Here is a 27313-nt window from a genome sequence, read left to right as displayed (position 1 = left end):
TATTTAATCTTAAAATACACCACCCTTTTTTTAAAATCAATCTGTGTTCATCGGTATGTAAAGAAAAATTCTGAATGTATAGTCAAGCCAGCTTGCTTCCACCATCCATCTACCAAAAGAAAAACAACTTGCACAGATGTTGAGTGTATTGATCAAGATGGTGCCAACGTTTACTGACGTAAGAAAACTACTAGGCACTTGGTCTGAGTATTAAACAAGGCTTTAATCAACTGTTTTTCAACATGGAGATCTAGTTGTGTCCTTCACTAGTTCCTGTTAAAGAATGTCCTGAGCAAGCTGGGCCCATGCCCGAGTATTTATACTCTCCCTGGACAGCAGGCCGCCCAGTATTATTTCATAAGTCATTTCCACATGAATGACAAGATTCATGTCATTCTTCCCGCCTGAAAGATTGGAAGTCCGGCGGCTTCCTTCTACCAAATTAATCGGACTAAGAATAGATGCAGTCATTTGGATCTCCGTTGGAGGCCGGAAGGTACGTCTCCTCGGACCGTGTTTTGGTCCCTGGGTCACTTGGTTCGTACCGGCGGGCCGGCAGAGTCCTTGTCGCCTTTATCAACCTGAGGGGGACTGGGGAGATCGTGGCTCCGGGTGCGGGCCTCCACCGTTGCAGAGCTGGCTTCACCCTGCTCAGTAGTCGGTGACTGACCGGCGTCCCGGCTTCGGGTGGCCATCCTGCGGGTTGATCCAGCGGAATAGCTGGCAGATCCCTTGAAGGCCCGGGTAGGGCGTCATCCTCAGAGGAGCGCAGGGTATCGGCGTCATCAATACGGATCCCACTATTGATTGGATCCGTGGGACCAGTTGGGCAGGGAGCCAGATCCCGAAGTGACACTGTGGATTCCCGGCCATCAGGATACCGCACGTGCGCGTACGTGGGATTGACATCCGTCAGTTCCACTTCGTCGACGAGAGGATCGGACGAATCGTCGGAGCAGCACGGAGTCAGGAGCTGCCAACCATGATGGTAGGGACGTCCCATGAGTGGAGCGACGCTGGAGCCCGAAAAATCGTTCGTGAGGAGTAGCATTGGTGGATGTAGAAAGAAGAGACCTGATGGAAGGCAACACGTCAGGGAGCATAGTTTCTCACTGCTGGTCTGATAGGTTGTGTGACCTCAGTGCAAGACGATGTAAGATTCGCAAAATTCCCACATTTCCCCCAAGGTTATTAATAAAGAAGGACCCTGCATGGACATTTAAAAAAGGGTACTCAAAAGATGGCGTCCGCACCTCGTGACCAAAAGCCTGCAAGATTTTTAAAGCTTGGACTCTGTGGCAGCACAAGCAGCTTTTGGGAAATCGAAACTTAAAATGCAGTTTCGGTGAAAAAGGACTTTGTGTTTTGGAAACCAGACAGCAAACATTGAATATGCATTATGCCAGATCGTAGACAGGTCAAAACCAGTTAGGCCTATACCTGAGGCCATCGAGTTGTCCGCATAAATAATCGGAAACAGCTTATGGGAGCCGTCAAGGCTGGACAGGCCGATTAGAATGCATTAATGACAATACAGCTTGGACATCAGGCCATTAGGTGCGATAAACGGCCATCTAAATCCAGTTAACTTAGATTGCTATAATCATTTAAAACAGCCTGCCAAAATTGAAACAATGAACTAACCTGTTTTGGCGCGCAAATAAGGGGCTATCGAAAGGAGTATAACTGCAGGCCCCAGGTAGCAATCTCTCTCTTGCTCTTGCCCTTGCTCCTGCTCTCGTGGCTCCGGCCTCTTGGGCTGCCGCCGCCCGTACTCGTGCCCTGGCCTCGTGGCGGGTTCTCTCCTCGCTCCCCGTAGCAGAGTTGCAACAACTAAGGACACCATACCAATTGCAGGGGAGGGGAACGAGACCAGAGTCCATAGTCATCCAGGACGCCCAGGCCGCAAAAAGGGGTGAGATGAAAAGTGAGTAGGCAGCCCAGGACTTGTATAGTAACCGAACGAGACGAGACGAATCGAGACGAAGAAGAAAGTAACAACTCGATAAGAGCAGAGCAGGGCAGCGAAAAACGTATTGATGAGGCCAAGCGCCTAGTTATAAGCTGGCGCTTGGTGAGATAAACATCTTGTTGAGCACTGCGAAAACACAGGTGTCCACGCCACAACGAATATACTGACGTTTTAACACTTGAGTAGGAAAATCTAGGCAGTTAAGACTGCCAACTGCCCTATAGGCACAACGTTACCGCCGCCGGCCGCCCGAGGGAGAAGAACCCATCGCGACGAGACGACGACGGTAGCGGAGGAGAAGGAGGTGTGTCGCAGCAGCAGCTCCAGCACCGCGCCCCTGAGACCATGTGGCGACGGGGTACCTAAAAGGACAGAAGACCAAACCTCAAAACCTGCATCTGTTAAAACAGTTGGCTTTGCTTTGGACTGGTGAGCATGAATTCTGGCCCCTCCTAGCTTAATAACAACAGAAAATGCTGGAAAAACTCAGCAGGTCAGGCAACATCCGTGGATACGATAGCAAAATACTGCAGATGTTGGAAATCCGAAATAACAACAGAAAATGCTGGAAAAACTCAGCAGGTCAGGCAACATCCGTGGAGAGAAATTTGAGTTGACGTTTCGGGTTTGACCCTTCTTCAAAACTGGAGAGAAAAGGAACTAGATCGAAGGCAGGGCTGCGATCGGACAAAAGAATAAAAGAACCAAAAGAAGTAAAAGAGATTAGAAGCTAGACGAGATGGTAATAGGCTGGGATTAGGTGTAAAGTGTACTGGCAGGGCAAAAGATAGCTGCCAGGTGTGAGAGAGAAACAAAAGGAAAGGGGGGGGGGGAGGAAAGGAGTGGAAAAATATAAGTAAAAATAAAATAGGGGCCGAGGTTATGATCTGAAATTGTTGAACTCGATATTGAGACCGGAAGGCTGCAGAGTGCCTAATCGGAAGATGAGGTGCTGTTCCTCGAGTTTACGTTGAGCTTCCGTGGAACAGTACAAGAGGCCAAGGACGGTGAGGTCCGAGTGGGAATGGAGCGGTGAATTGAAATGACAGGCGACCGGAAGCTCGGGGTCACCCTTACGGACTGAACGGAGGTGTTCCGCAAAGCGGTCACCCAATCTGCGTTTGGTCTCCCCAATGTAGAGGAGACCGCATCGTGAGCAGCGAATACAGTATACTAGATTGCGAGAAGTACAAGTAAATCGCTGTTTCACCTGGAAGGGGTGTTTGGGGCCCTGGACAGTGGGGAGGGGGGAGGTATAGGGGCAGGTGTTACATCTCCTCCGCTTGCACGGGAAGGTGCCAGGCGAAGGGGAAGGGCTGTTTGGGGTGATAGAGGAGTGGACTAGGGTGTCTCGGAGAGAGCGGTCCCTGCGGAATGCTGAAAGGGGAGGGGAGGGGAAGATACGTTTGGTGGTGGGATCACTTTGGAGGTAGCAGAAATGCCGGAGGATGATCCGTTGAATGTGGAGGCTGGTGGGGTGAAAGGTGAGGACAAGGGGAACCCTATCGTGGTTCCGGGAGGGAGGGGCAGGGGTGAGGGCAGAGGTGCGGGAGATAGAACTGACACGGTCGAGGGCAGTGTCCACCACGGTAGAGGGGAATCCTCGGTTGCGGAAAAAGGAAGACATGTCTGAAGCACTGGTGTGGAAGGTGGCATCGTCGGAGCAGATACGGCGGAGGCGGAGAAACTGGGAGAATGGAATAGAGTCCTTACAGGAAGCGGGGTGGGAGGAAGTGTAGCCCAGGTAGCTGTGGGAGTCAGTGGGCTTGTAGTAAATATTGGTCGATAACCTATCCCCAGAGATGGAGACGGAGAAGTCGAGGAAGGGAAGGGAAGAGTCAGAGATGGACCATGTGAAGGTGAGGGAAGGGTGGAAATTGGAGGCAAAGTGAATGAAATTGTCAAGTTCGGGGCGAGAGCAGGAAACGGCACCGATACAGTCATCAATGTATCGGAAAAAGAGGTGAGGGAGGGGACCCGAGTAGGACTGGAACAAAGATTGTTCCACATAGCCCACGAAAAGGCAGGCATAGCTAGGACCCATGCGGGTACCCATGGCAACGCCTTTGATTTGGAGGAAATGAGTGGAGTTAAAGGAGAAGTTGTTCAATGTGAGAACAAGTTCAGCCAGGCGGAGGAGGGTCGTGGTGGATGGGGACTGGTCGGGCCTCTGTTCAAGGAAGAAGCGGAGTGCCCTCAGGCCATCCGGGTGGGGGATGGAGGTGTAGAGGGATTGTACGTCCATGGTGAAAAGGAAGCGGTTGGGGCCAGGAAACTGGAAACTGTTAAAGTGGCGGAGGGCGTCCGAAGAGTCGCGGATGTAGGTGGGAAGAGACTGGACAAGGGGAGAAAAGATAGAGTCAAGATAGGAAGAGATAAGTTCCGTAGGGCAAGAACAGGCTGAAACGATGGGTCTACCAGGGCAGTCCTGTTTGTGGATCTTGGGAAGGAGGTAGAAGCGGGCTGTGCGGGGTTGGGGAACTATGAGGTTGGTGGCAGCGGGGGGAAGATCTCCAGAGGAGATGAGGTCAGTGACAGTCTTGGAAACGGTGGTTTGATGTTCGGTAGTGGGGTCATGGTCCAGGTGGAGGTAGGAGGAGGTGTCGGAGAGTTGGCGTTCAGCTTCCGCTAGGTAGAGGTCAGTACGCCAAACAACAACAGCACCACCCTTGTCAGCGGGTTTAATGACAATGTCAGGGTTGGATCTAAGAGAATGGAGTGCTTAATCTAGTTAGGTATAAGGGTGGGATAAGGATAAGGCGATTGTTAATGAAGTTTGTTTTCTCTCGATGTGCCGTGTGTTCCCTGTATAAGTATATTATTTTGTATTTGCCTGTATTTTATACTAGTGACTTCACATAAGACTGTTTTATTTTCTATTTTAATAAAATCTTGGTTTTCTTACATCCAAACCACCTGTCTACTCGAGTTTTCTGTATCGCCGCCTGTACCTAAGTCCGGTGTCTAGAACCCAGGGGCGTGGGAGCGATTCGAACCGCTCACAAACAGTCAGGGGTATAACTGACTGGGCGCACGCGCCACACCCGCCACCCCCTACAATGAACAGCGTTCCAAACGATGGCGTTGTATCTCTCAACCTGTCTGTTTCCAATAGGATGATATGGTGTCGTTTTACTTGTGGCGATTCCACGTTGGGAAAGATAACTTTTGAGTTCGCTTGACATGAAGGAGGGACCCCGATCAGAGTGGATGAAATTGGCCATACCGCAAAGGGAAAAGACCTGATCGAGGCATTTGATCACTGTGGAAGTAAGCATATTGGGACAGGGGAAAGCAAAGGGAAAGCGTGAATATTTGTTCACCATAGTAAGCAAGTAGGTGTTTCGCGTTGAGGAAGGCAATAGCCCTTTAAAGTCAATGCTGAGTCACTGCATAGGCTGTGTAGCGTGTATGAGCCAACCGACGGACAGAAGAATTGCGGTTTTAATTCTGCGCAAATTCTACAAGTGGAGCATGTTCTTTTCACGTCTTCCGTAGAAAATGGGAGATTTTTAGATTGCACAAAGTGCAACATACGGGTAACGCCAGGCTGGCACAAGTCAGTATGAAGAGCCGTAAGAGTCGAAGTTGACATGGAAGAGCAGAATGCACGCGTGAGGGTATCTGGGGTCACATTCTCTTTGCCGGGTCGATAATGTATGGTGTAGCCAAAGGCGGCCAATTCCATCCTCCAGAGCTGTATTTTGTTATTCTTGACCTTAGTGCGTTTCCGGTTATCCAGCATAAAGGCCACAGAGCGCTGATCAGTTATGAGCATGAAATGGCGACGAGCGAGAAAATGACTCCATTTATGTACTGCTTCGATGATAGCCGTAGCCTCCTTCTCGACAGGAGGATAATGGAGCTCGCTACCCTGCAAAGTTCTGGACAGAAGTGCAACGGGTCGACTGCCTTGATTCAAGGTAGCCAAGATCGCCACCTCCGATGCATCGCACTCGACCACGAAAGGGAGATTTTCATCGATGCAATGAAGCGTGGCTTTTTCCAGTTGTTGCTTGAGGAAGTCGAAAGCTGAAATAGCCATCGCGTCCAACGGAAATGACTTCGCGTGAAGCAGGCGCTGGATCTTGTCGGAAAAGTGGGGTATCCACTTCGCATACTAGGCAAACATGCCGAGGGCCCGACAAAGAGAGCCGAGATTTGTCGGAGGACGGAGCTCCTGAAGTGGACAAAGACGCTCCGGATCTGGTTTGATGCCACCATTGCCATACTTAAGAAAGGACATACTTGCTCTCGAGTCAGTACAAAGAAGGTTCACTCGGTTAATCCCGGGGATGAGGGGATGGACATATGAGGAGAGGTCAAGTAGATTGGGACTCTACTCATTGGAGTTCAGAAGAATGAGAGGCGATCTTATTGAAACATATAAGATTGTGAAGGGGTTGGATTGGGTGGATGCGGGGAGGGTGTTCCCGATGATGGGTGAAACTAGAACTAGGGGGCATAGTCTCAGAATAAGGGGCTGCTCTTTCAAAACTGAGATGAGGAGGAACTACTTCACTCAGAGGGTGGTAGGTCCATGGAATATGCTGCCCCAAAAAGCTGTAGAAGCTACATCATTACATAAATTTAAAACAGAAATAGACAGTTTCCTAGAAGTAAAGGGAATTAAGGGTTACGGGGAGCGGTCAGGAATTTGGACATGAGTCTAGGTTCGGATCGGTCATGGCCCTGTGGGTAGCGGAGCGGGCCCAGGGGCCGTGTAGCCTGATCCTGCTCCTATTTCGTGTGTCTAATTCTGTTAGATTCAGGAGATGGTTCTGTGATAGTAGATTGGCGGTTAGGATCAGATCAGCCATGATCTTATTGAATGGCGGAGCAGGCTCGAGGGGCCGATTGGCCTACTCCTGCTCCTATTTCTTATGTTCTTATGCCCACCCAGTAGCCAAGGATGTTGACTGATGGTACTGACTTCACAGATTTGGACTCATTTAAGGTTAAGTTGCGACGACGGAGAACGTCAAGAAATTTCTGGAGGTTGGCATCATGCTCCTTCTGGTCATGACCAGCAATGGTGATATTATCCAGATATGGAAAAGTGTCTGTTAAGTTCTCCTGCTTGACTAGGCTATCCATTGCCCGTTGAAAGATGGCCACCCCATTGGTGACCCCAAATGGAAGGCGATAAAACTGGTAAAGCCGACCATTGGCCTCAAAGGCCGTATACTTTTTGTCAGAGTCCTTTAACGGTACTTGATGGTATGCGCTCCTTAAGTCAAAAGTTGAAAATACCCTGTAGTTGGCAAGGTTATTGACCATGTCATCGATGCGTGGTAGTGGGTAGGCATCCAGGTCAGTATACTGGTTAATAGTTTGCGAGTAATCGATGCAAAGACGTTTCTTGTGTTGCTTCAGAGGATTTTTAACAATGACGACTTGAGCCGCCAGGAAGATGAACATGGCTCAATGATACCGTCAGCTAGAAGGCGAGAGATTTCTGCCTCGATAAAGGATAGATCATCTTGGCTGAAACGTCGTGATTTAGTGACTATGGGCTTATATCGGGGGGAAAGATTGGCAAACAAGGGGGGCTCATCGAGCGAAGCCGCCAAAAGCGCACAAAACAGTACTTTGGAAATAGTAAGCTCCGGCTTTGGCCCTCCAAACTCGAAAGTGAGTCTTCTGTGTTGTTTCTGGAAATCCTGTCCCAGGAGCACATCACTGCATAGGTTTTTGAGCACCCCGAGCCGGGTGGAAAAATAAGTGCGGCCATTGAGCATAAGGTCGACAAGACAAAAGCCGGAAGAGTTGGTGGTCAGTGTCGTCAGAGCATTACAATTTCCCTGTCCGAGGGGTAAATATGCAGTTTTAACTTACTGACAGCCCACTCACTGATGAAGCTGTCACAGCTACATGAGTCGATTAATGCACTCAAAATGTGTCCATTTACCAAAACCCTTGTGGCTGCATGGGACAGGCTTTGGGGAAAACAGCTGTAACACTAGTAGTGGCTCTGGGGGAGGAGCAGTTTTATAGATAGCAGCTGTAACACTAGTAGTGGCTCTGGGGGAGGAGCAGTTTTATAGATAGCAGCTGTAGCACTAGTAGTGGCTCTTGGGGGAGGAGCAGTTTTATAGATAGCAACTGTAACACTAGTTGTGGCTCTTGGGGGAGGAGCAGTTTTATAGATAGCAGCTGTAACACTCTTGACTGGCATACTTTAGAAAAGTAACCTTTCTTACTGCAATGATTGCAGGTTGCATTACGAGCAGGACAAAATTTCCTATAATGGAATGCACCTCCACAGAAGAAACACTTCTTTTTAGATTGCCAAGATGCTGCTAGGGTAGGGTCGTCATCAGTGAGGGCTTCTGCCTGAGGCTTACCGGGGGAGTCACTAAAAGTGGTAGCAGCAGTTCGTGCATATGGTAAAAAATAGGCATCTGAATTTTTTTGAGCTAAGTCCAGAGAATATGCCTGGTTATAGGCAGCTTTATTTTCCAACAGGCGCTGGCGTATGAGGGAAGAAGCAATTCCATTAATAAAAGAGTCACAAATTAATTCCTCCCGGTACTGTTCAGCTGAGACAGCTTTGAGGTTACAATCTTTGCTGAGCCTGCGAAGCTCTTGAAGGAATTCGTCAAGTGATACCCCGGGTTGTTGTCGAGTTGTGGCCAGTAGGTGCCGAGCAAAAATTTCGTTTGGGGCCTTAACATATAGTTGCTGTAGCGTTTGGATAGCGGAGTCATAGTCTACACAGTCTTCGATATCGTCAAACACATGAGGAGATACATAATTGGCAAGCATTTGTAACTTATTAGGAACATTCTCACCACGCCCCTTCAACCACCGTCTGCCCCACCTGTGAGAGACTGTAGGTCCCGCATTGGACTCATCAGTCAACTGCAAACTCATTTTTAATGTGGAAGCAAGTCATCCTCGGTTCTGAGGGACTGCCTAAGAAGAAGAAGAAGGATTACTCGCGGTCCCTTCATCTAAGTCATTAATATAGATTGTAAATAGCTGAGGCCCCAATACTGATCCTTGCGGCGCCCCACCAGTAAACAGCCTGCCAACCTAAAAATAACCCGTTTATTCCTACTCTCGGTTTTCTTTCCTTTTAACCAATCCTCTATCCATGCTAATATAATACCCCCCAACCCCTTCCCGCGGGTGTAAGCCCCCGACCTGCACTTACCTTGCGCGCCAGCCGTTGAGCTGTGGGCCCCCGTGGAATTCCAATCCTGGGCCTCCTTCAACTGCCAGCGCACAGTGCTTGCGTATCCCAGGGGCACAGTTAGTTCGATGCATCCCCTGGGATCACGTGGGCCATGGGGAGCCAATCGGAGCAGGGAATGCTTCATTCATAAGTTTGACAGGAAGGGCTGTCAAACTTATAAATACGACAAGCCCCAAAACATCACTAAATCTTTGATATACCTATCAATTCCTCCAATAAAAGGCGAAGAGTTACGAAGGTGACTAAAGGTTTTTATTGACTAAATAACAGAGCCCACTCTCGTGGGTGATCCGATCCAAGCAGGAGGAATACCAGCCAGTCGCTCACCTTTATACCTGGCCTGGTGGGTGGAGCCAAGGCGGAGTCGGCAGTGGTCATCCCAGGTATAGCAGTGTGGCAAGAGGCGACCTCGTACCGTGATACAATAGTGGTCAGTGATACAGTTATAACAAACAGTGGTGAACAGTGCTAACTACTAACAGTGATACGATAGTGAACGTGGTTTACCACATTCACCCCTTGTTTAGAATAAAGTCCGGCGGGGTGAAGTGTACTACCAATTCTGGTAGGTCAGTCTGTCCGGAGGCTTCGTAAGCCTCTCCGATCGCCGCAGCGGTGGTGTTGCCTTATCCGGTGCTGGTGCCTTATCCGGTGTTGATGCTGGTGTTTGCGTGGTCGGCGAGGGCTCGTGGGGTTCCGGCATGCCGTCTACCTGGACTGAGGTTGGGGGGGGTGGTGGCGGTGTTTCCGGATCGGCTGAGGGTGCGAGGTCTCGTAGGGAGACAGTGTCCTCCCGCCCGTCTGGGTACGCCACGTAGGCGTACTGGGGGTTGGCGTGCAGGAGGTTCACCCTCTCGACCAGGGGGTCCGTTTTATGGGTCCTCACGTGTTTCCGCAGCCAGACCGGCCCCGGGGCGGTCAGCCAGGTTGGTAGAGTGGTTCCCGTAGTCGACTTCCTGGGGAAAACGAACATTCGTTCATGGGGGGTGGTGTTAGTGGCCGTGCAAAGTAATGACCGGATGGAGTGCAGCGCTGTCGGGAGGACTTCTTGCCAGCGGGAGGTTGGGAGGCCCTTAGACTTTAAGGCTAAGAGGACGGCCTTCCATACCGTCGCGTTCTCTCTTTCCACCTGACCGTTACCTCTGGGGTTGTAGCTGGTGGTCCTGCTTGCTGCAATACCTCTCTCTAGGAGGAATTGCCGGAGTTCCTCGCTCATGAAGGAGGAGCCCCGGTCGCTGTGTATATAGTTCGGGAACCCGAACAAGGCGAAGAGGGCATTCAGGCACTTAATGACCGTGCTACTGGTCATGTCGGGGCAGGGGAAGGCAAAGGGGAAACGGGAGTACTCATCAACGATGTTGAGGAAGTACACATTACGGTCAGAGGACGGGAGGGGCCCCTTAAAGTCGATGCTCAGGCGCTCGAAGGGGCGGGTGGCCTTGATCAGGCTTGCTCGGTCCGGCCTATAGAAGTGCGGTTTGCACTCCGCACAGGTCTGGCAGTTCCTGGTCATGGTCCTGACCTCCTCGATGGAGTAGGTCAGGTTGCGGGCCTTAATGAAATGGTAGAGTCTGGTGACTCCGGGGTGGCAGAGCTGGTCGTGGAGGGTCTGAAGCCTATCGATATGCGCGCTGGCGCATGTCATTCGTGAAAGGGCATCAGGGGATTCGTTCAGCTTGCCTGGCCGGTACAAGATCTCATAATCGTAGGTGGAGAGCTCGATTCTCCATCTCAAAATCTTGTCATTCTTGATTTTGCCCTTCAGCTTGTTATTAAACATGAAAGCCACCGAACGCTGGTCGGTGAGGAGGGTAAATCGTTTGCCTGCCAGGTAGTGCCTCCAGCGCCGTACTGCCTCCACGATCGCCTGGGCCTCTTTCTCGACCGACGAATGTCGGATCTCGGGGCCCTGTAGGGTCCTTGAGAAGAAGGCCACTGGCCTCCCCTCCTGGTTTAGGGTGGCGGCTAAGGCGAAGTCGGATGCGTCGCTCTCCACCTGAAAGGGGATGGACTCGTCCACTGCGTGCATCGTGGCCTTGGCTATGTCTCCCTTAATGAGGGAGAAGGCCGCGCACGCCTCCTCCGTGAGGGGGAAGGAAGTGGCTTTCAGGAGGGGTCTGGCTTTGTCCGCGTAATTGGGTACCCATTGGGCATAGTAGGCGAAAAGCCCCAGGGTTCTCCTAAGTGCTTTAGGGCAGTGGGGGAGGGGTAGCTCCATGAGGGGGCGCATTCTTTCTGGGTCGGGGCCGATGATTCCGTTCTCCACTACGCAGCCGAGGATGGCAAGGCGCGTGGTGTTAAACACGCATTTCTCCTTATTGTAGGTGAGGTTCAGCCGTTGGGCCGTACGGAGGAATTTCTCCAGATTCGCGTCATGTTCCTGCCGGTCGCGGCCGCAGATAGTGACGTTATCTAGGTAGGGGAATGTAGCCTGCAGTTCGTTCTGGTCAACCATCTGGTCCATCTCCCTTTGGAAGACCGAGACCCCATTAGTGACACCGAAGGGGACCCTAAGGAAGTGGTATAGGCGCCCATTCGCCTCGAAGGCGGTATACTGGCGGTCCTCAGGGTGGATAGGGAGTTGGTGGTAGGCCGACTTCAGGTCGATGGTCGAGAATACTTTATACTGTGCAATCTGATTGACCATGTCAGATATGCGGGGGAGGGGGTATGCGTCCAGCTGGGTATATCTGTTTATGGTCTGGCTGTAGTCGATGACCAGGCGGTTTTTATCACCGGTCTTTACGACTACGACCTGGGCACGCCAGGGGCTGCTGCTCCCCTCGATAATGCCCTCTTTCAGGAGGCGCCGCACCTCAGAGCTAATGAAGGCTCTGTCCCCGGCGCTATACCGCCTGCTTTTGGTAGCGACGGGTTTGCAGTCAGGGGTAAGGTTAGCAAACAGAGAGGGTGGCGGGACCTTGAGGGTGGAGAGGCTGCAGGTGTTACGCGGTGGGCGGTTTAACGTTTGCTGGTTGTTGACTGTGAGTGGGGGGAGGGGTCCACCGTATGCTAGGGTTACGCTTTGGAGGTGGGATTGGAAGTCCAGCCCTAGTAGGACGGCAGCGCAGAGATGGGGGAGGACGAGGAGTTTAAAGTTTTTATACTCCGTGCCCTTAACCGACAGGGTCACGACACAGTAGCCGCTGATGTCCGTGGCGTGGGACCTCGATGCCATCGAGATTCGGCTGCGCGTTGGTAGGACAGAGAGGGAGTAGTGGCTCACCGTGTCTGGGTGGATGAAGCTCTCCGTGCTTCCGCTGTCGAACAGGCAGGTCGTGGCGTGGCCGTTCACTTTGATGTCCATCATTGACTTGGACAGATGGTGCGGGCGGGCTTGGTCCAGGGTGACGGAAGCTAGTGTGTAGCTGAGCGAGTCGTTGTCATCTGCGGGCGAGGCGGTCGGGCGTGGTGAGTAAAATGGCGTCTCCCACGAGGTAGGGCCCCATGAGGCACTATTGGGGTCGGTTGCCTTAATCAAAGATGGCCGCCCCCATGACTCATGTGTGGGGATGCTGGCCTCAGTTGCCCTAAACAAAGATGGCCGCCCCCATAGTTCGCATGCGGCACTGCTGGCCTCTGAGGATCCGCTCCTGCAGGCCTTGGAGAAGTGGCCTTTCTTCAGGCAGGTTTTACATATGGAGTTCTTGGCTGGGCAGCGCGACCTCGGGTGCTTCTCCTGGCCACAAAAAAAACAGCCGGCGGCCCGATCGCGGATGCCCGATGTCGGGGCCGGTGCCGGGGGTGGCGGGGCCGGTCGGGTCCGGGACGCCGACGCAGAGGTAGGTCCCGGGGGCGGCGCTGGGAAGGGTGCTGTGGTAGGGGTCGGGCCCGAGTCCCAGGGTCGCGAGCAGTACCTGGTGAATGCTTCCTGATCTTGGTGGGCCACTTCCAGGGAGATAGCGAGGGCTTCAGCTTTTTCCATGCTGAGGTCTTTAGCTTCCAGCAGTCTTTGCCGTGAGTACTCGGACCGTAGGCCTTTCAGGAATGCGTCGCGGATATTATCTTCAGTATTTTCGGCTGCCGACACCGATTTAAACTCACAGTTCCTGGCGAGTGCATATAGCGCCTGTGAGAATTCGGCTACTGATTCTCCTGGCTGTTGCGGCCGTGATCTTAGGAGGTGCCTAGCGTACATGTAGTTTACCGGGGTCCGGTACTTCTGTTTCAGCAGGTTGATGGCGGTCTCGTAGGTAGTCATGTCCTCGATGAGAGTGTATACTCTCGGGCTCAGTTGTGCCTGCAGGACACTTAGTTTGGATGCCTGAGGGACGCTGGATTCTCTCAGGTATGATTCGAAGCAGACCAGCCAGTGTTTAAAGTCTGCGGCTGAGTTTGCTGCTCGTGGGTTCAGGTCCAGGTACGGCGGTCTGAGGGCTCGCAGCCAAGCTGGCTGGTGTGGCTGTGCTCCTGGGAGCTGCGCTGGTGGCTCCTCCGCCGGTTGTGACTCGTTGTCGGACATCATTAAATTTAGTCAATAAAATTGATATACCTATCAATTCCTCCAATAAAAGGCGAAGAGTTACGAAGGTGACTAAAGGTTTTTATTGACTAAATAACAGAGCCCACTCTCGTGGGTGATCCGATCCAAGCAGGAGGAATACCAGCCAGTCGCTCACCTTTATACCTGGCCTGGTGGGTGGAGCCAAGGCGGAGTCGGCAGTGGTCATCCCAGGTATAGCAGTGTGGCAAGAGGCGACCTCGTACCGTGATACAATAGTGGTCAGTGATACAGTTATAACGAACAGTGGTGAACAGTGCTAACTACTAACAGTGATACGATAGTGAACGTGGTTTACCACAATCTTCAAATAATTTTTTTTAGAAAATCACATTTTTTAAATAAACTATAAATTACATGAAAAAACTATTTTAAACAATAATTTAAATTTTTGAAAAAAATAATTTTATTTTCTAACGGGGCTAAAAATAAACTTACCTTTCTTTAAAGTATTAAAAAATAATAAACCTGTGGAAAAAATGTTTTAATTTTAATTAATTCACCACTTAGCTTGTAAAAAGCAGGCCTTGTGACTGCTTTTTATATGTGTAACTTCTGGAGACTTACCCTCCCGGGAAAACCTACAAAAAAAACGTAAGTTCGATGCGCACGCGCAGCGCCTCTCCTGCGCACGCGTTCGAACTCTGAACCCCTTCTTTCAGGGGAACGGAAGTGCCGGTTTCCCGCGCATGCACAGTGCATGCAGGAAACCGGCACTTCCATTGGGCTTACGGATGAGTACCCCGTGCGTACTCACCCGTGGAGACCTGAATTTCTGGGCCATTATCATTTTCTAAATACCCTATTACTACGTCCTTAATAATGGATCCAGCATTTTCCCGACGACTGATGTCAGGCTGATGACTGGCATCTGTGATGGTGGGGACCTCAGCAGGAGGCAGAGATGGATCACCCGCTCGGCACTTCTGGCTGAACACTTCAGCCTTGTCTTTTGCACTCACGTGCTGGGCTCCACCATCACCGAGGATGGGGATTTTATTGGAGCCTCCTCCTCCCGTTAGTTGTTTAACCATTCACGACCGAATCTGGCAGGACTGCTAAACTTTGATCTGATCCGTTGGTTGTGGGATTGCTTAGCTCTGTCTACAGCATGCTGCATCCCTTGTTTAGCATGCATGTGTTGTAGCTTCACCAGGTTGGCACCTTATTTTCATGTGTACCTGGTGCTGCTCCTCATTGAACCAGGGTTGGTCACCTGGCTTGGCGGTAATGGTAGAGTGAGGGATATGGCAGGCCATGAGGTTACAGATTGTGGTGGATTACAATTCTGCTGCTGCTGATGGCCCACAGCGCCTCATGGATGCCCAGTTTTGAGCTGCTAGATCTGTTCTGAATCTATCCCATTTAGCACAGTGGTAGTGCCACACAACATAATGCAGAGTGTCCTGTGTGTGAAGATGCGACTTCGTCTCCACAAGAACTATGCGGTCGTGACTCCTACCAACACTGTCATGGACAAGTAGATTGGGGAGGATGAGGTCAAGTAGGTTTTTCCCTCGTTTTGGTTCTCTCACCACCTGCCACAAGCCCAGACTGGCAGCTATGTCCTTCATGACACAACCAGCTCGGTCAGTAGTGGTGCTACTGAGCCACCCTTGGTGATGAACTTTGAAGTCCCCCACCCAGAGTACATTCTGTGCCCTTGCTACCCTTAGTGCTTCTTCCAAGTGGTGTTCAACATGGAGGAGTACTGGTTCATTAGCTGAGGGAGGGTAATCGGTAGGTTTCCTTGCCCATGTTTGACCCAATGCTATGAGACTTCATGGGTTCTGGAGTTAATGTTGAGGACTCCGAGGGCCACTCCCTCCCACCTACCTGTATACCCTGTGCCGCCATGTCTGTCCTGCCGGTAGATTAGTCTGGAATGTTGCCTGATAGGTATGATTCTGAGAGTCAGGCTTGACTAGTCTGTGGGACAGCTCTCCCAATTTTGACACAAGTCGCCAGATGTTAGTGAGGAGGACCTTGCAGAGGTGACTGGGCTGGGTGTGCCTTTGTCTGTCCGAATCCGATGCCTAGGTCGATGCCAAGTGGTCTGTCCGGTTTTATTCTTATTGTTTGTAACTTGACTGTGCATCGTTCTTGTGATGAAATATATGCCTTCATCAGCCTATGTGTTTTACCTGTGTGTTTCACCTGCTTGTATTGTGTGAACCGCCCCCTTTTGTTCCTATTGTGTGTATTGGCTACGCCCCTGTCTTTTGCCATATAAAGGTCTCAGGAGCTGGATGAGTCATTCCTACCAGACGCCCGATGTGGGAAGACCTGTAATGCTGCTATGTTCTTAGTGATTAAAAGCCTTAGTTGAATCCTTTAAATTCCTTGTCTTTGAGTTATTGAAGGCACATCAATTTTAATCACTAAAACACCAGGATGGATCGACTCCTGAAACCAGAGCGCTTGGATCTGGACCCCCATGCCTCAGACGCAGCCACACAGTTCGGACACTGGTTCCAATGCTTCAAATTTTTCATTGCAAACTCATCCACTGCCATAGCCGCAGCCGAAACCGCTACCGGAGACATGAAACTGGGAATCCTGCGAAACTGGGTGAGCCATCGGGTCTCCCCCCTCATCCAAGATGCCACCAGCTACGAGGAGGCCTGCACCATCCTGAAGGCCCACTACGCGCGGCCAATAAACGTGGTGTACGCCAGGCATCTTCTGACTACTCGCACGCAGCGGCATGGTGAGTCACTAGAGGACTTTATACTAAACCTAAAAGTACTGGGCAGAGACTGTAACTGTAAGGCCGTGTCTGCCATCGTGTAGACGGAGGAGCTGATTCGAGACTCCCTTATTGCGGGCCTCAGTTCAAATTATACTCGGCAGAAACTGTTTGAAAAGGAGGGACTGGACTTAAAACAGGCTATAGATATAGCGCGATCGCTGGATATGGCCCAGAGGAACTCTGAATCTTGTTCCCCTGGCCACGCGGCCCACTCCGCCTCGTGCGCGCCGTGGGGGCCGCCATCTTGGAAGCCATCTTCACCTCCCAGGTCTCAGGCCAGCCCAGCACCATCGGAGCCCCAGCCTCCACCCAGGAGCCCCACTACTGCCGCAATACATCGGGGCCCGAAATGCTACTTCTGCGGCCAGGACAAACACTCCAGGCATCTGTGCCCAGTGAAGGGCACCACCTGTTTTAAATGCGGGAAGAAAAGACATTTCAGCAAAGTCTGCAGAGGGAACCCCACCTCCAACTCCACCACCGCCGCGTGCGCGCCGTGGGAGCGGCCATCTTGGAAGCCATCTTGTCCACCCTCATGGAGTCCACCATCTTGCCCCGACTACACGGACCTCCAGGACCCACTGGTGGCCTCGATCACAGTGGATCAGTCCAGGCCGCATCCGTTGTCTAAATCGATGATGGACATAGAGGTAAACGGGAACAAGGTTAAATGCTTGATTGACTGCGGGAGCACCGAAAGCTTTATTCATCCTAGCCTGGTAAAACGGCTTTCACTAACGATAGTCCCCACACAGGGCAAAATCGCCATGGCCGATAAGACTCATACCTCAAAAATTACAGGTTTCTGCGCGGTTATGTTGTCAGTAAAAGGCAATGATTACAGAGATTTTAAACTATTGATAATGCCAGATCTCTGTGTGAGCGTGATCTTGGGTCTGGACTTCCAGTGCCACCACCAAAGTATCACGCTTACCTACGGTGGGTCCCAGCCGCCCCTCACAGTGTGCGGTCTGGCTACCCTGAAGGTCAAGCCGCCCTCTCTGTTCGCCAACCTCGCACCCAACTGTCGACCCATAGCGACCAAGAGTAGGCGGTACAGCTGGGAGGACAGACGGTTTATTGCGTCGGAAGTAGAAAGACTCAAGCGGGAAGGTATCATCGAATGCAGTACCAGCCCGTGGCGCGCCCAGGTAGTAGTAGTTAAGGGTAGCGAAAAGAAGCAGATGGTGATAGATTATAGCCAGACGGTTAATCTATACACCCAGCTAGACGCCTACCCTCTGCCCCGCATAGCGGATATGGTTAACCAAATCGCGCAATACCGGGTGTTTTCCACCATCGACCTAAAATCGGCATACCACCAGCTCCCCATTAGGCCGGAGGACCGTCCATACACCGCCTTCGAAGCGAACGGACGTCTCTACCACTTCCTCAGAGTCCCCTTTGGGGTAACGAACGGGGTCTCGGTCTTCCAGCGGGAGATGGACCGCATGGTCGATGAGAACCAGTTAACAGCCACCTACCCATACCTAGACAACGTCACCATCTGCGGCCACGACCAGCAAGACCACGACTCGAACCTCGCGAGATTTCTGAAAACCGCCCTCGGACTCGATCTCACCTACAACGAGGATAAGTGTGTCTTTAGCACCACGCGCCTCTGTATCCTGGGCTGCGTGGTGGAAAACGGGGAAATCGGTCCGGACCCCGACCGATTGCGCCCCCTACGGGAGCTACCCCTACCAAACACCCCCAAGGCCCTGAAAAGGTGCCTGGGGTTTTTCTCCTATTACGCCCAATGGGTCCCCAATTATTCCGACAAGGCCCGTCCCCTCCTGAAATCAACGTCCTTCCTGCTCACGGCCGAGGCCCACGCCGCCTTCAATAGCATTAAACACGACATTGAGAAGGCCGCGCTGCGGGCAGTGGACGAAAACATCCCTTTCCAGGTCGAAAGCGATGCGTTCGACTTCGCTTTAGCAGCCACCCTCAACCAGGATGGGCGGCCCGTAGCCTTTTTCTCAAGAACCCTCCAAGGGCTCGAGATCAGGCACTCCTCGGTAGAGAAGGAGGCCCAGGCCATAGTGGAGGCAGTGCGGCACTGGAGGCACTACCTAGCCGGCAAACGCTTCACCCTGCTTACCGACCAGCGGTCGGTAGCCTTCATGTTTAACAACAAACAGAGGGGGAAGATCAAGAACGACAAAATTCTCAGGTGGCAGATCGAACTCTCCACATTTGAGTACGACATAATATATAGGCCGGGGGCCCTCAACGAATCCCCCAACACCCTATCACGAGGGATGTGTGCCAGCATCCAGGGGGACAGGCTACAGGGCCTCTACAATGGCCTCTGCCACCCGGGGGTCACCCAGCTATTCCACTTTATAAAATCCCGTAACCTGCCCTATTCCATCGAGGAGGTCCGGTCTATGACCAGGGACTGCCGCACTTGTGCGGAATGCAAGCCCCGTTTTTTCAGGCCCGACCGAGCCCACCTGATCAAAGCTACACGGCCATTCGAGCGCCTGAGCTTAGATTTCAAGGGACCACTCCCCTCCACCGACCGCAATGTGTACTTCCTCAACATTGTGGACAAGTACTCCCGCTTCCCATTCGCCTACCCCTGCCCAGATATGACCAGTGCCACGGTCATCAAGTGCCTCGGCAACCTGTTTTGCACGTTCGGCATGCCCAACTACATCCACACTGACAGGGGGGCGTCGTTCATGAGCGATGAACTGCGCCAATACCTGCTGTCAAAGGGGATAGCCACGAGTCGGACCACTAGTTATAACCCCCGGGGTAATGGGCAAGTGGAGAGGGAGAACGCGACAGTGTGGAAAGCGGTCACCTTAGCACTAAGGTCTAAAGGCCTCCCCACCTCCCGCTGGCAGGAGGTCCTCCCAGACGTATTCCACTCGATAAGGTCGCTACTGTGTACTGCTACTAACGCCACTCCTCACGAGAAGGTGTTTGTTTTTCCCCGCAAATCAACCTCAGGAGTATCCCTACCCTCGTGGCTCTCCGCCCCAGGGACAGTCCTGTTACGGAAACATGTGAGGGGCCACAAAACGGATCCCCTCATGGAGGCAGTACACCTACTCCACGCAAACCCACAGTACGCGTACGTCAAGCACGCCGACGGGCGTGAAGACACCGTGTCCATAAAGGACCTCGCCTCGGCAGGAAGCGACGACGACGACCCATCACCACCACCCCCAGAAGAACCTCCACCATCCCCAGAGGTATCCTCACCACCCCCAGCAGTACCTGCAACAACCCCAGCACATGGGTATGCCCAGGAGGGCACCACGGACTCCCGGTCGGAACCCGAGGTACTGTTGCGACGTTCAGGAAGGACTATCACACCCCCGGACAGACTAAATCTGTAGAAGGGGTGAATGTGATGAAATATATGCCTTCATCAGCCTATGTGTTTTACCTGTGTGTTTCACCTGCTGGTATTGTGTGAACCGCCCCCTTTTGTTCCTATTGTGTGTATTGGCTACGCCCCTGTCTTTTGCCATATAAAGGTCTCAGGAGCTGGATGAGTCATTCCTACCAGACGCCCGATGTGGGAAGACCTGTAATGCTGCTATGTTCTTAGTGATTAAAAGCCTTAGTTGAATCCTTTAAATTCCTTGTCTTTGAGTTATTGAAGGCACATCAGTTCTAACATAACCCACACCTCCCCTGCACCCTGCCCAAATTTCCATCCAATCTGTGTGCTTCCAATCTGAAGAGATTACATACATTTTAAGATAAAGTCAGGAAAGGTTTAAGATTTGGGCTTCATTTCATATCCAGAGCATTGTCAAGAAAGGTCCTCAGACAATCGAATCAATGGCAGGTTCCATTGAACCCAAAGACAACAGCCAAAAGGACATCAAGTAACTCACTCAATGAACAGTTCAAAAGGGAGCTCTCCTGCTGGATTTGTGATAACAAGCTGCCCAAACCATATCTCTGGTTCGATCTCCGTTCTGTAAGAGAGTTCGCTGATAGCAGCTGGGCCCGATGTAGGAGGTGCTATAACTAGCCTCAGCACTGATAGGTAGGGAGGGTAAATTCAGGCCAGCTTCCCTGTTCCTTTTACTATCTCGTGCTTGCTGCTGAAAAGTGCACAAATGTGGATCTTGAGTGAGGACAGAACATGACAGTCATTGGTGTAGAAATTTGTTCGTGCAGAGATGAACACAGGCACATAAGGGTACAATGCAAGAAACTCTGCGCGACATCGCCAGCATTGCCACTCGCCATGCCCATGACTCTACCCCTGCCCGTGATGGTCAGCATATTTTCTTCCAGAGGGGACAGTGTGCGCATGCTGGCTCAGTCTCCTCTGTTGCATGTTGTGCACGACTTTCTCTTACAAGAATGGAGGAAGTGTGTACGTGTTAGCTTTGTGAGCTGTTTTGAATGTGCCTTTCATGGTCAAATAGTTTGTCTGTTGTGTGGGAAGTGAAGTTTGCAATAGTGGTGAGAGTAGATGATGCAGAGTGTGTGAGTAGGAGGAAAAGGAGATGTAGTGAAGTGTGGTGCAGTGATTGTAAGACAGTGAAGTAAAGCAGAGTATTGTAAAGGAGAGTATTGTAAGTAGTGTGGCTGCAGGTGGTGGAGGTGTGAGGAGAGAGTAATTAAGGTGAGAGGTAAAATTCTTACCTTGACAACTCTGATGAGATCATTGAACTTTTTCCTGCATTTCAGCTATGTCCTGGGAACTAAGCTCCTGGCATTAACATCCACTGCAACCTCTTCTCACTGGCGGCAGAAGTGTTGCATGGAGAGCTTTCTGCCCCCGTGGGGGACCAAGATCTCCCTCCTCCTGTTGACAGCTTGGGCCAGAGCCTCCAAAGAGGCATCCAAGAACCTGGGTGCCCTCTCTGTACATCTTCCGCCATTTTTAGCCCTGCTGTTTGCAGCCAGTGCACCTCCCCTTTATGAAGTGCTGCCTGTCTTTATGTGGCATCAGTGAAGCCCAATTTCCCACCCCTCAAACAGGCGATCAGCCAATGAATAGTGTGCATAGCGTTAGCTGCAGACCCAACTCATTATAATGAGCTGGCAGCACCAATTTAACATGTTCCCTGCTGTCATGTGAACAGGCATGATCAGCACACCCACCAGGTACATGGTACATACTCATGTGACTCGGCCAACGTTGTCTCCCTCATACGTTGCAGGAAAGGATGCCCCGGAGCATGGTACATCGGCGAGACCATGCAGACACTGTGACAACAGATGAACGGACACCGCGCAACAATCGCCAGGCAGGAGTGTTCCCTCCCAGTCGGGGAACACTTCAGCAGTCAAGGACATTCAGCCTCCGATCTTTGGGTAAGCATTCTCCAAGGCGGCCTTCGAGACACACGACAACGCAAAATCATCGAGCAGAAACTGATAGCCAAGTTCCGCACTCATGAGGACGGCCTCAACCGTGATCTTGGGTTCATGTCACGCTACATGTAACCCCACCTGACGTAGGGTCACTCAGACTCGAGTCGTCATTGGCTTGTTCTCTCTACACAGATGCGGCCAGACCTGCTGTGATTTCCAGCAAAAAAAATGTTTTTCGGTCTGTTTTTTGTTTTTCATACAGACCCCAGCATCTGCAACATTTGACCCCTTGTGACCCCACCTCATTGTTCTTTGATGTAATATTTTCCTGACTAACCATTCACACCTTTGATCGCTGTGATTATCTCTCTGCCGAGGTGCGACAAATGGCAGTTAGAAAGATTACCTGTAATCATCTGGCATTATTCTCTGACTATATAAGCTGTGTCTTTATGCATCTCTCCACTTCACCTGACGAAGGAGCAGCGCTCCGAAAGCTTGTGATTTCAAATAAAACTGTTGGACTATAACCTGGTGTTGTGTGACTTCTTACATTTGTCCACCCCAGTCCAACTCCGGCATCTCCACACCAAGTTTATGAAGGGTAGACCAAGGGAGGCTGGCCAGGAGTGCATTGGAATAGTCAAGTCTAGAGGTAATAAAGACATGGATGAGGGTTACGTTACTGCTTCCCTCCTGTCCATCTCGGAAAATAAGAAAATGCTTTCCACTAACCCTCATCAACCAGCATAAGCTGCCCCAATTGTCTGGAAAATACTTGTGTGAACCTGTGACTGGTTGTATATTGCATTGAACAATGCAAATAAAAAGATAACATTTTTGTAACCATTAGGCTATTTATTTCTGCAATCCAATATGGCCACAATTTATGGGAAATCAGTAATTACTTATTCAAAAATATTGCAGGATATGAATGTCTAGATAAAACATGTCTGCAATATGGTACCATGCCATTCAGATGACTGAACGGGGAAGAAATTGGTGAATGTTGATCAAAGCTATATATCCATTATAGTATACTAAAAACAGAATTTACCAGTAAATGAAAGCAAGTCAATAAATCTGCAGTAATGTCACAATTATTAATCCTCTGGTGATAATGTGATTAATCCTCAAGGATGCAGCAGAAGTCATTTTAGCAGGGAGCCTTGGCACACATTAGTTGGAAAATCATGATTATTCAGTTTAATCGTGAGAAAACTATAGGCAGTGCACGCCTAGAATTCTGATGTGCCCTATAAGCAAACAAGGTTCAAAAAATTATCCCCAGAGTATACAGAAAATTGTTGTCTGTGGCTGTTGGCACAAATCTGACCGAAAACAAACCAACTCTCAACCCCAATACAATTAAAATAGTCTATTATAGACAAACACACCAGGAACTGATATCAAGGTTGTCATTTTGAAGAGCAGACAACATTTGCTCAGGGTGTGTGCCATCATCTGAATCACTTGATTGGACTATGTCACATTGTCATTCCCATATACCCATTATTTTACAAATACATTTGATTCAACCACATAGTTTAACATTCCCAACAGACATAATTTTCAATATTGTTCTAAAGTGCTTAAATAAACTGTGCATGAAAGCAGATTATCCTTCAGATAAAATAGCACAATGGGGCCAAAACTCTGGCGTCATTCTTCCACTGGCAGAAGAGTGCCAGGGCAGGACTTCCAGCCAGCTGCAGTCAAGGATGTCAAACAATCCTAAATTCTGGGTACAAAGTCATTAGCATGTATGGCATGGGCACATAAGCAGCACCTGCCCATAGCCATTGGATGGAATGGGGAGCAGCACACAGTTTGCTCCAGTAGAAGCACCTGGAGGCACATCCCAGGCTGAAGAAGTAGCTCTAAAGGATCTTTAACTCCAATGGAAGCCATAACTCTTATACAGGATCAATGATCTTTCTTCTGGCAAGGTCTGATGCCTCAGTGGGACTCGCACCAACAGTCATTTGGCATGAGTTCTGCCAAGACCTTTTAAGAGCAGAATTCCTGGAGTAGCCTGAGGAATTCTACTGGCACTTCCTTGGTACAGGGGGTTGTGGATGGAAAATAGCCCCTTCACGTAAAGTGGTTAAGGCTTAAAAATGGGACAAAATAGATGCAGTCTAGTTCCACCCCAGTTTCCAGTCCCTTGACCGGAGATCTGTCCCTGCACATCTTGACTCAGACTGGAATTTTAGGCTTAATAATATCAACCTTGTAATGGATCAAAAATTAAAATACTGCCAATTATGAAATAAACCTCTTCAACTTACAAAGTAATACAAATTATTTACAGCACAGAAACAGGCCATTCGGCCCAACAGGTCCATGCCGTTGTTTATGCTCCACACGAGACTCCTCTCACCCTTCTTCATCTAACCCTATCAACATATCCTTCTATTCCTTTCTCCCTCATGGGCTTATCTAGCTTCCCCTTAAATGCATCTATGCTAATCTCAACTACTCCTCGTGGTAGCGAGTTCCACATTCTAACCACTCTCTGGGTCAAGGGGTTTCTCCTGAATTCCCTATTGGATTTATTAGTGATTATCTTATATTTATGGCCTCTAGTTCTTGTCATCCCTGCAAATGGGATCATCTCTACGTCTACCCTACCAAACCCTTTCATAATCCGAATGACCTCTATCAGGGCAGCCCTCAGTCTTCTTTTTTCTAGAGAAAAGAGCCCCAGCCTGTTCAATCTTTCCTGATAGGTATAAGCTCTCAGTTCTGGATTTATTCTAGTAAATCTTTTTTGTACCTTCTCCAGTGCTTCTATCATCTTTTCATAAGTAGAGACCAGAACTGTTCATAGTATTCCAAGTGTGGTTTAACCAAGGCTCTATATTAGTTTAACATAACTTCTCTGCTTTCCAATTCTATCCCTCTAGAAATGAACCCAAGTGCTTTTTTTATGGCCTTATTAACCTGCATCACTACTTTTAGTGGTTTGTGTATCTGTACCCACCTCAGATCCCTCTGTTCCCCTACCTCATTTAGACACTTATTTTCCAAGGAGTATGTGGCCTCCTCCTTCTTCCCAAAATTTACTACCTCACACCGATCTATACTGAAGTTCATTTGTCAATTACATGCCCATTCTGCAAGTTTATGAATATCTTCCTGTATTTTGTCGCAGTCCTCCTCTGTATTAACTACACTCCCCAATTTGGTGTCGTCCGCATATTTTGAATTGTACTTCCGATTCCTGAGTCCAAATCGTTTATGTAAATGGTGAACAACAGTCCTTGCACCGATCCTTATGGAACACCACTTCCCACTTTTTGCCAATCTGAGTAACTACCTTTAACCCCTGCTCTCTGTTTTCTGGCCAGCTTGCTGTCCATTCTGCTACTTGTCCCCTGACTCCACATGTTCGGACCTTAGTCATGAGTCTACTATGCGGCATCTTATCAAAGGCTTTTTGGAAATCCAAATATATTACATCCACTGCATTGCCATTATCTGCCCTTTCTGTTACTTACATTTTGCTATTAGCTAAATTTTCTGTTTGAAGCCAACCAATAAACCTTTAAATATTTTATTCTATTTGGGAGTTACGTCAGGGAAAAAGACTTTGTTTTAAATACTTAGAATTTCTTCACAGTTCATATCAAGAAGAAATACAATCCTCAGCAGTTGTGTTTTTTTTTTTTAACTTGCACTATTCAGTAACCAAACATGTAATAGTGTAGTTTATTTCATTTGTTCTTGGCATGTGGGTGATACAAGCAGGATTTCTTGCCCATCTCTAGTTGCATTGAGGGCATTAAGAGTCAATCACGTTGTGTGGGACTGGAGTCTCGTGTAGGCCAGAGCCATGGCAGGTCCCTTCCTTGAAGGATATCAGTGAACCATGTGGGTTTTTATGACACTCCAGCAGCTTTCATTGCAATTTTTTTCCTGATTTTGCACTGGGTGCGGTTTAAATAGAGTGCTGCGAGTTGGGTGAGTCAGCAATTTAGGTGAGGAGTGGAAGGAGGAGCTCCCTTGCTTCGCCTTTGTTTTTCCTAACTTTTCACCCTGTAGGAATTGGTTCTTACTTTACACCTTGGAAAGAGTCCGAGAGCAGGAGCAGTCATACAACAACAACTGCAAAACCGCTAAAGTGATGTCACAACCAGGGAAGGAGCTGATTGGTAAGTAGGACCTGGTGAATATTTCTACAGTCCAGTTGTTAAAGTGAAAGTAAGGTCTCTAGTTTAGAGTAAATAGTGTTTAAAGGGAAGTAGGTCCCTAGTGTATTTAATATTTTTAATTTAAAGGAAGTAAAGGGAGTGAATTAAGGGTAGGGCATGGCAGGGCAGCTTGGCACCGTGAAGTGCTCCTCCTGTGCTATGTGGCAAGTCAGGGACACTTTCGGTGTTCAGGGCGAACACGTGCAGGAAGTGTCTCCAGCTGCAGCAACTCGAAATCCGCATTTCAGAGCTGGAGCTGCGGCTGGAGTCACTGTGGAGCATCCGCGAAGCTGAGATCTTCGTGGATAGCACGTTTAACGAGGTGGTCACACCGCAGGTAAAGAGTGCACAGGCAGACAAGAAATGGGTGACCGCCAGACAGAGTAAAGTTACTAGGAAGGTAGTGCAGGAGTCCCCTGAGTCCATCTCCCTCTCTGACAGATTTTCCGTTTTGGATGCTGCTGGGGGAGATGGTTTCTCAGAGGAATGCAGCAAGAGCCAAGTTCGTGGCACTACGAGTGGCTCAGCTGCACAGGAGAGGAGGAAACCGAGTGGGAGAGCAATAGTGATAGGGGAGTCTATCATAAGGGGAACAGATAGACGTTTCTGTGGCCGCAGACGTGACTCCAGGATGGTATGTTGCCTCCCTGGTGCCAGGGTTAAGGATGCCACTGAACGGCTGCAGGGCATTCTGAAGGGGGAGGGCAAACAGTCAGAGGTTGTGATTCACATTGGTACCAAAGACATGGGTAGAAAGAGGGATGAGGTCCTGCAACAAGAATTTAGGGAGCAAGGTAGCAGATTAAAAAGCAGGACCTCAAAGGTTGTAATCTCTGGATTACTCCCAGTGCCACGTGCTAGTGAGTATAGGAATAGGAGGATAGAGCAGATGAATGCGTGGCTAAAGAGTTGGTGCAGGAGGGAGGGCTTTAGATTCCTGGATCACTGGGTCTGCTTCTGGGGAAGGTGGGACTTGTACAAGTCGGACGGGTTGCACCTGAACCAGAATGGGACCAACATCCTTGCGGGGAGGTTTGCTAGTACTGTTGGGGGGGGTTTAAACTAACTTGGCAGGGGGATGGGATACAGAGTGGAGCTATAGTAGGGGGTGATGCACAGCCAAATATAGAGGAAAAAACAAGTCAGCTTGGAAGGCAGAGCAAATATGTAACGGCACAAGGGAGTATGGCAAGGCTGGATGGCATTTATTTTAATGCAAGGTGTCTTGCGAGTAAGGCAGATGAATTGAAGGTGTTGATGAACACATGGGAGTATGATATTGTTGCTCTCACAGAGATATGGTTGAGGGAGAGGCAGGACTGGCAGCTCAATATTCCGGGGTATAGAATCTTCAGGCGAGACAGAGGGAGGTGTAAAAGAGGAGGGGGTG

The 27313-nt window shown here is 50.0% G+C and overlaps 1 protein-coding gene across 4 annotated transcripts in view; it reads right to left on the bottom strand.

Annotated features, from left to right (window-relative positions):
• kiaa1328 (KIAA1328 ortholog) overlaps window positions 1-27313 on the bottom strand; it is a 388527-nt gene that overhangs the window by 155158 nt on the left and 206056 nt on the right. Inside the window, exon 11 of one of the 4 annotated variants that reach the window (XM_085973924.1) lies at window positions 22272-22983. The exons of the other annotated variants lie outside the window; for them this stretch is intronic. Coding sequence (XP_085830050.1) covers window positions 22929-22983 — 55 coding nt within the window. The 3' untranslated portion in view covers window positions 22272-22928. Of the gene's footprint in view, window positions 1-22271; window positions 22984-27313 lie in introns of those variants that run through there. 4 annotated transcript variants of the gene reach the window in all.

This window comes from Somniosus microcephalus, chromosome 2 (genome assembly GCF_052327205.1).
Source record: "Somniosus microcephalus isolate GS21.2 chromosome 2, FLI_Smic_1.0, whole genome shotgun sequence".
NCBI classification, from domain to species: domain Eukaryota; kingdom Metazoa; phylum Chordata; class Chondrichthyes; order Squaliformes; family Somniosidae; genus Somniosus; species Somniosus microcephalus.
This window is presented reverse-complemented; position numbering and strand designations above follow the sequence as displayed.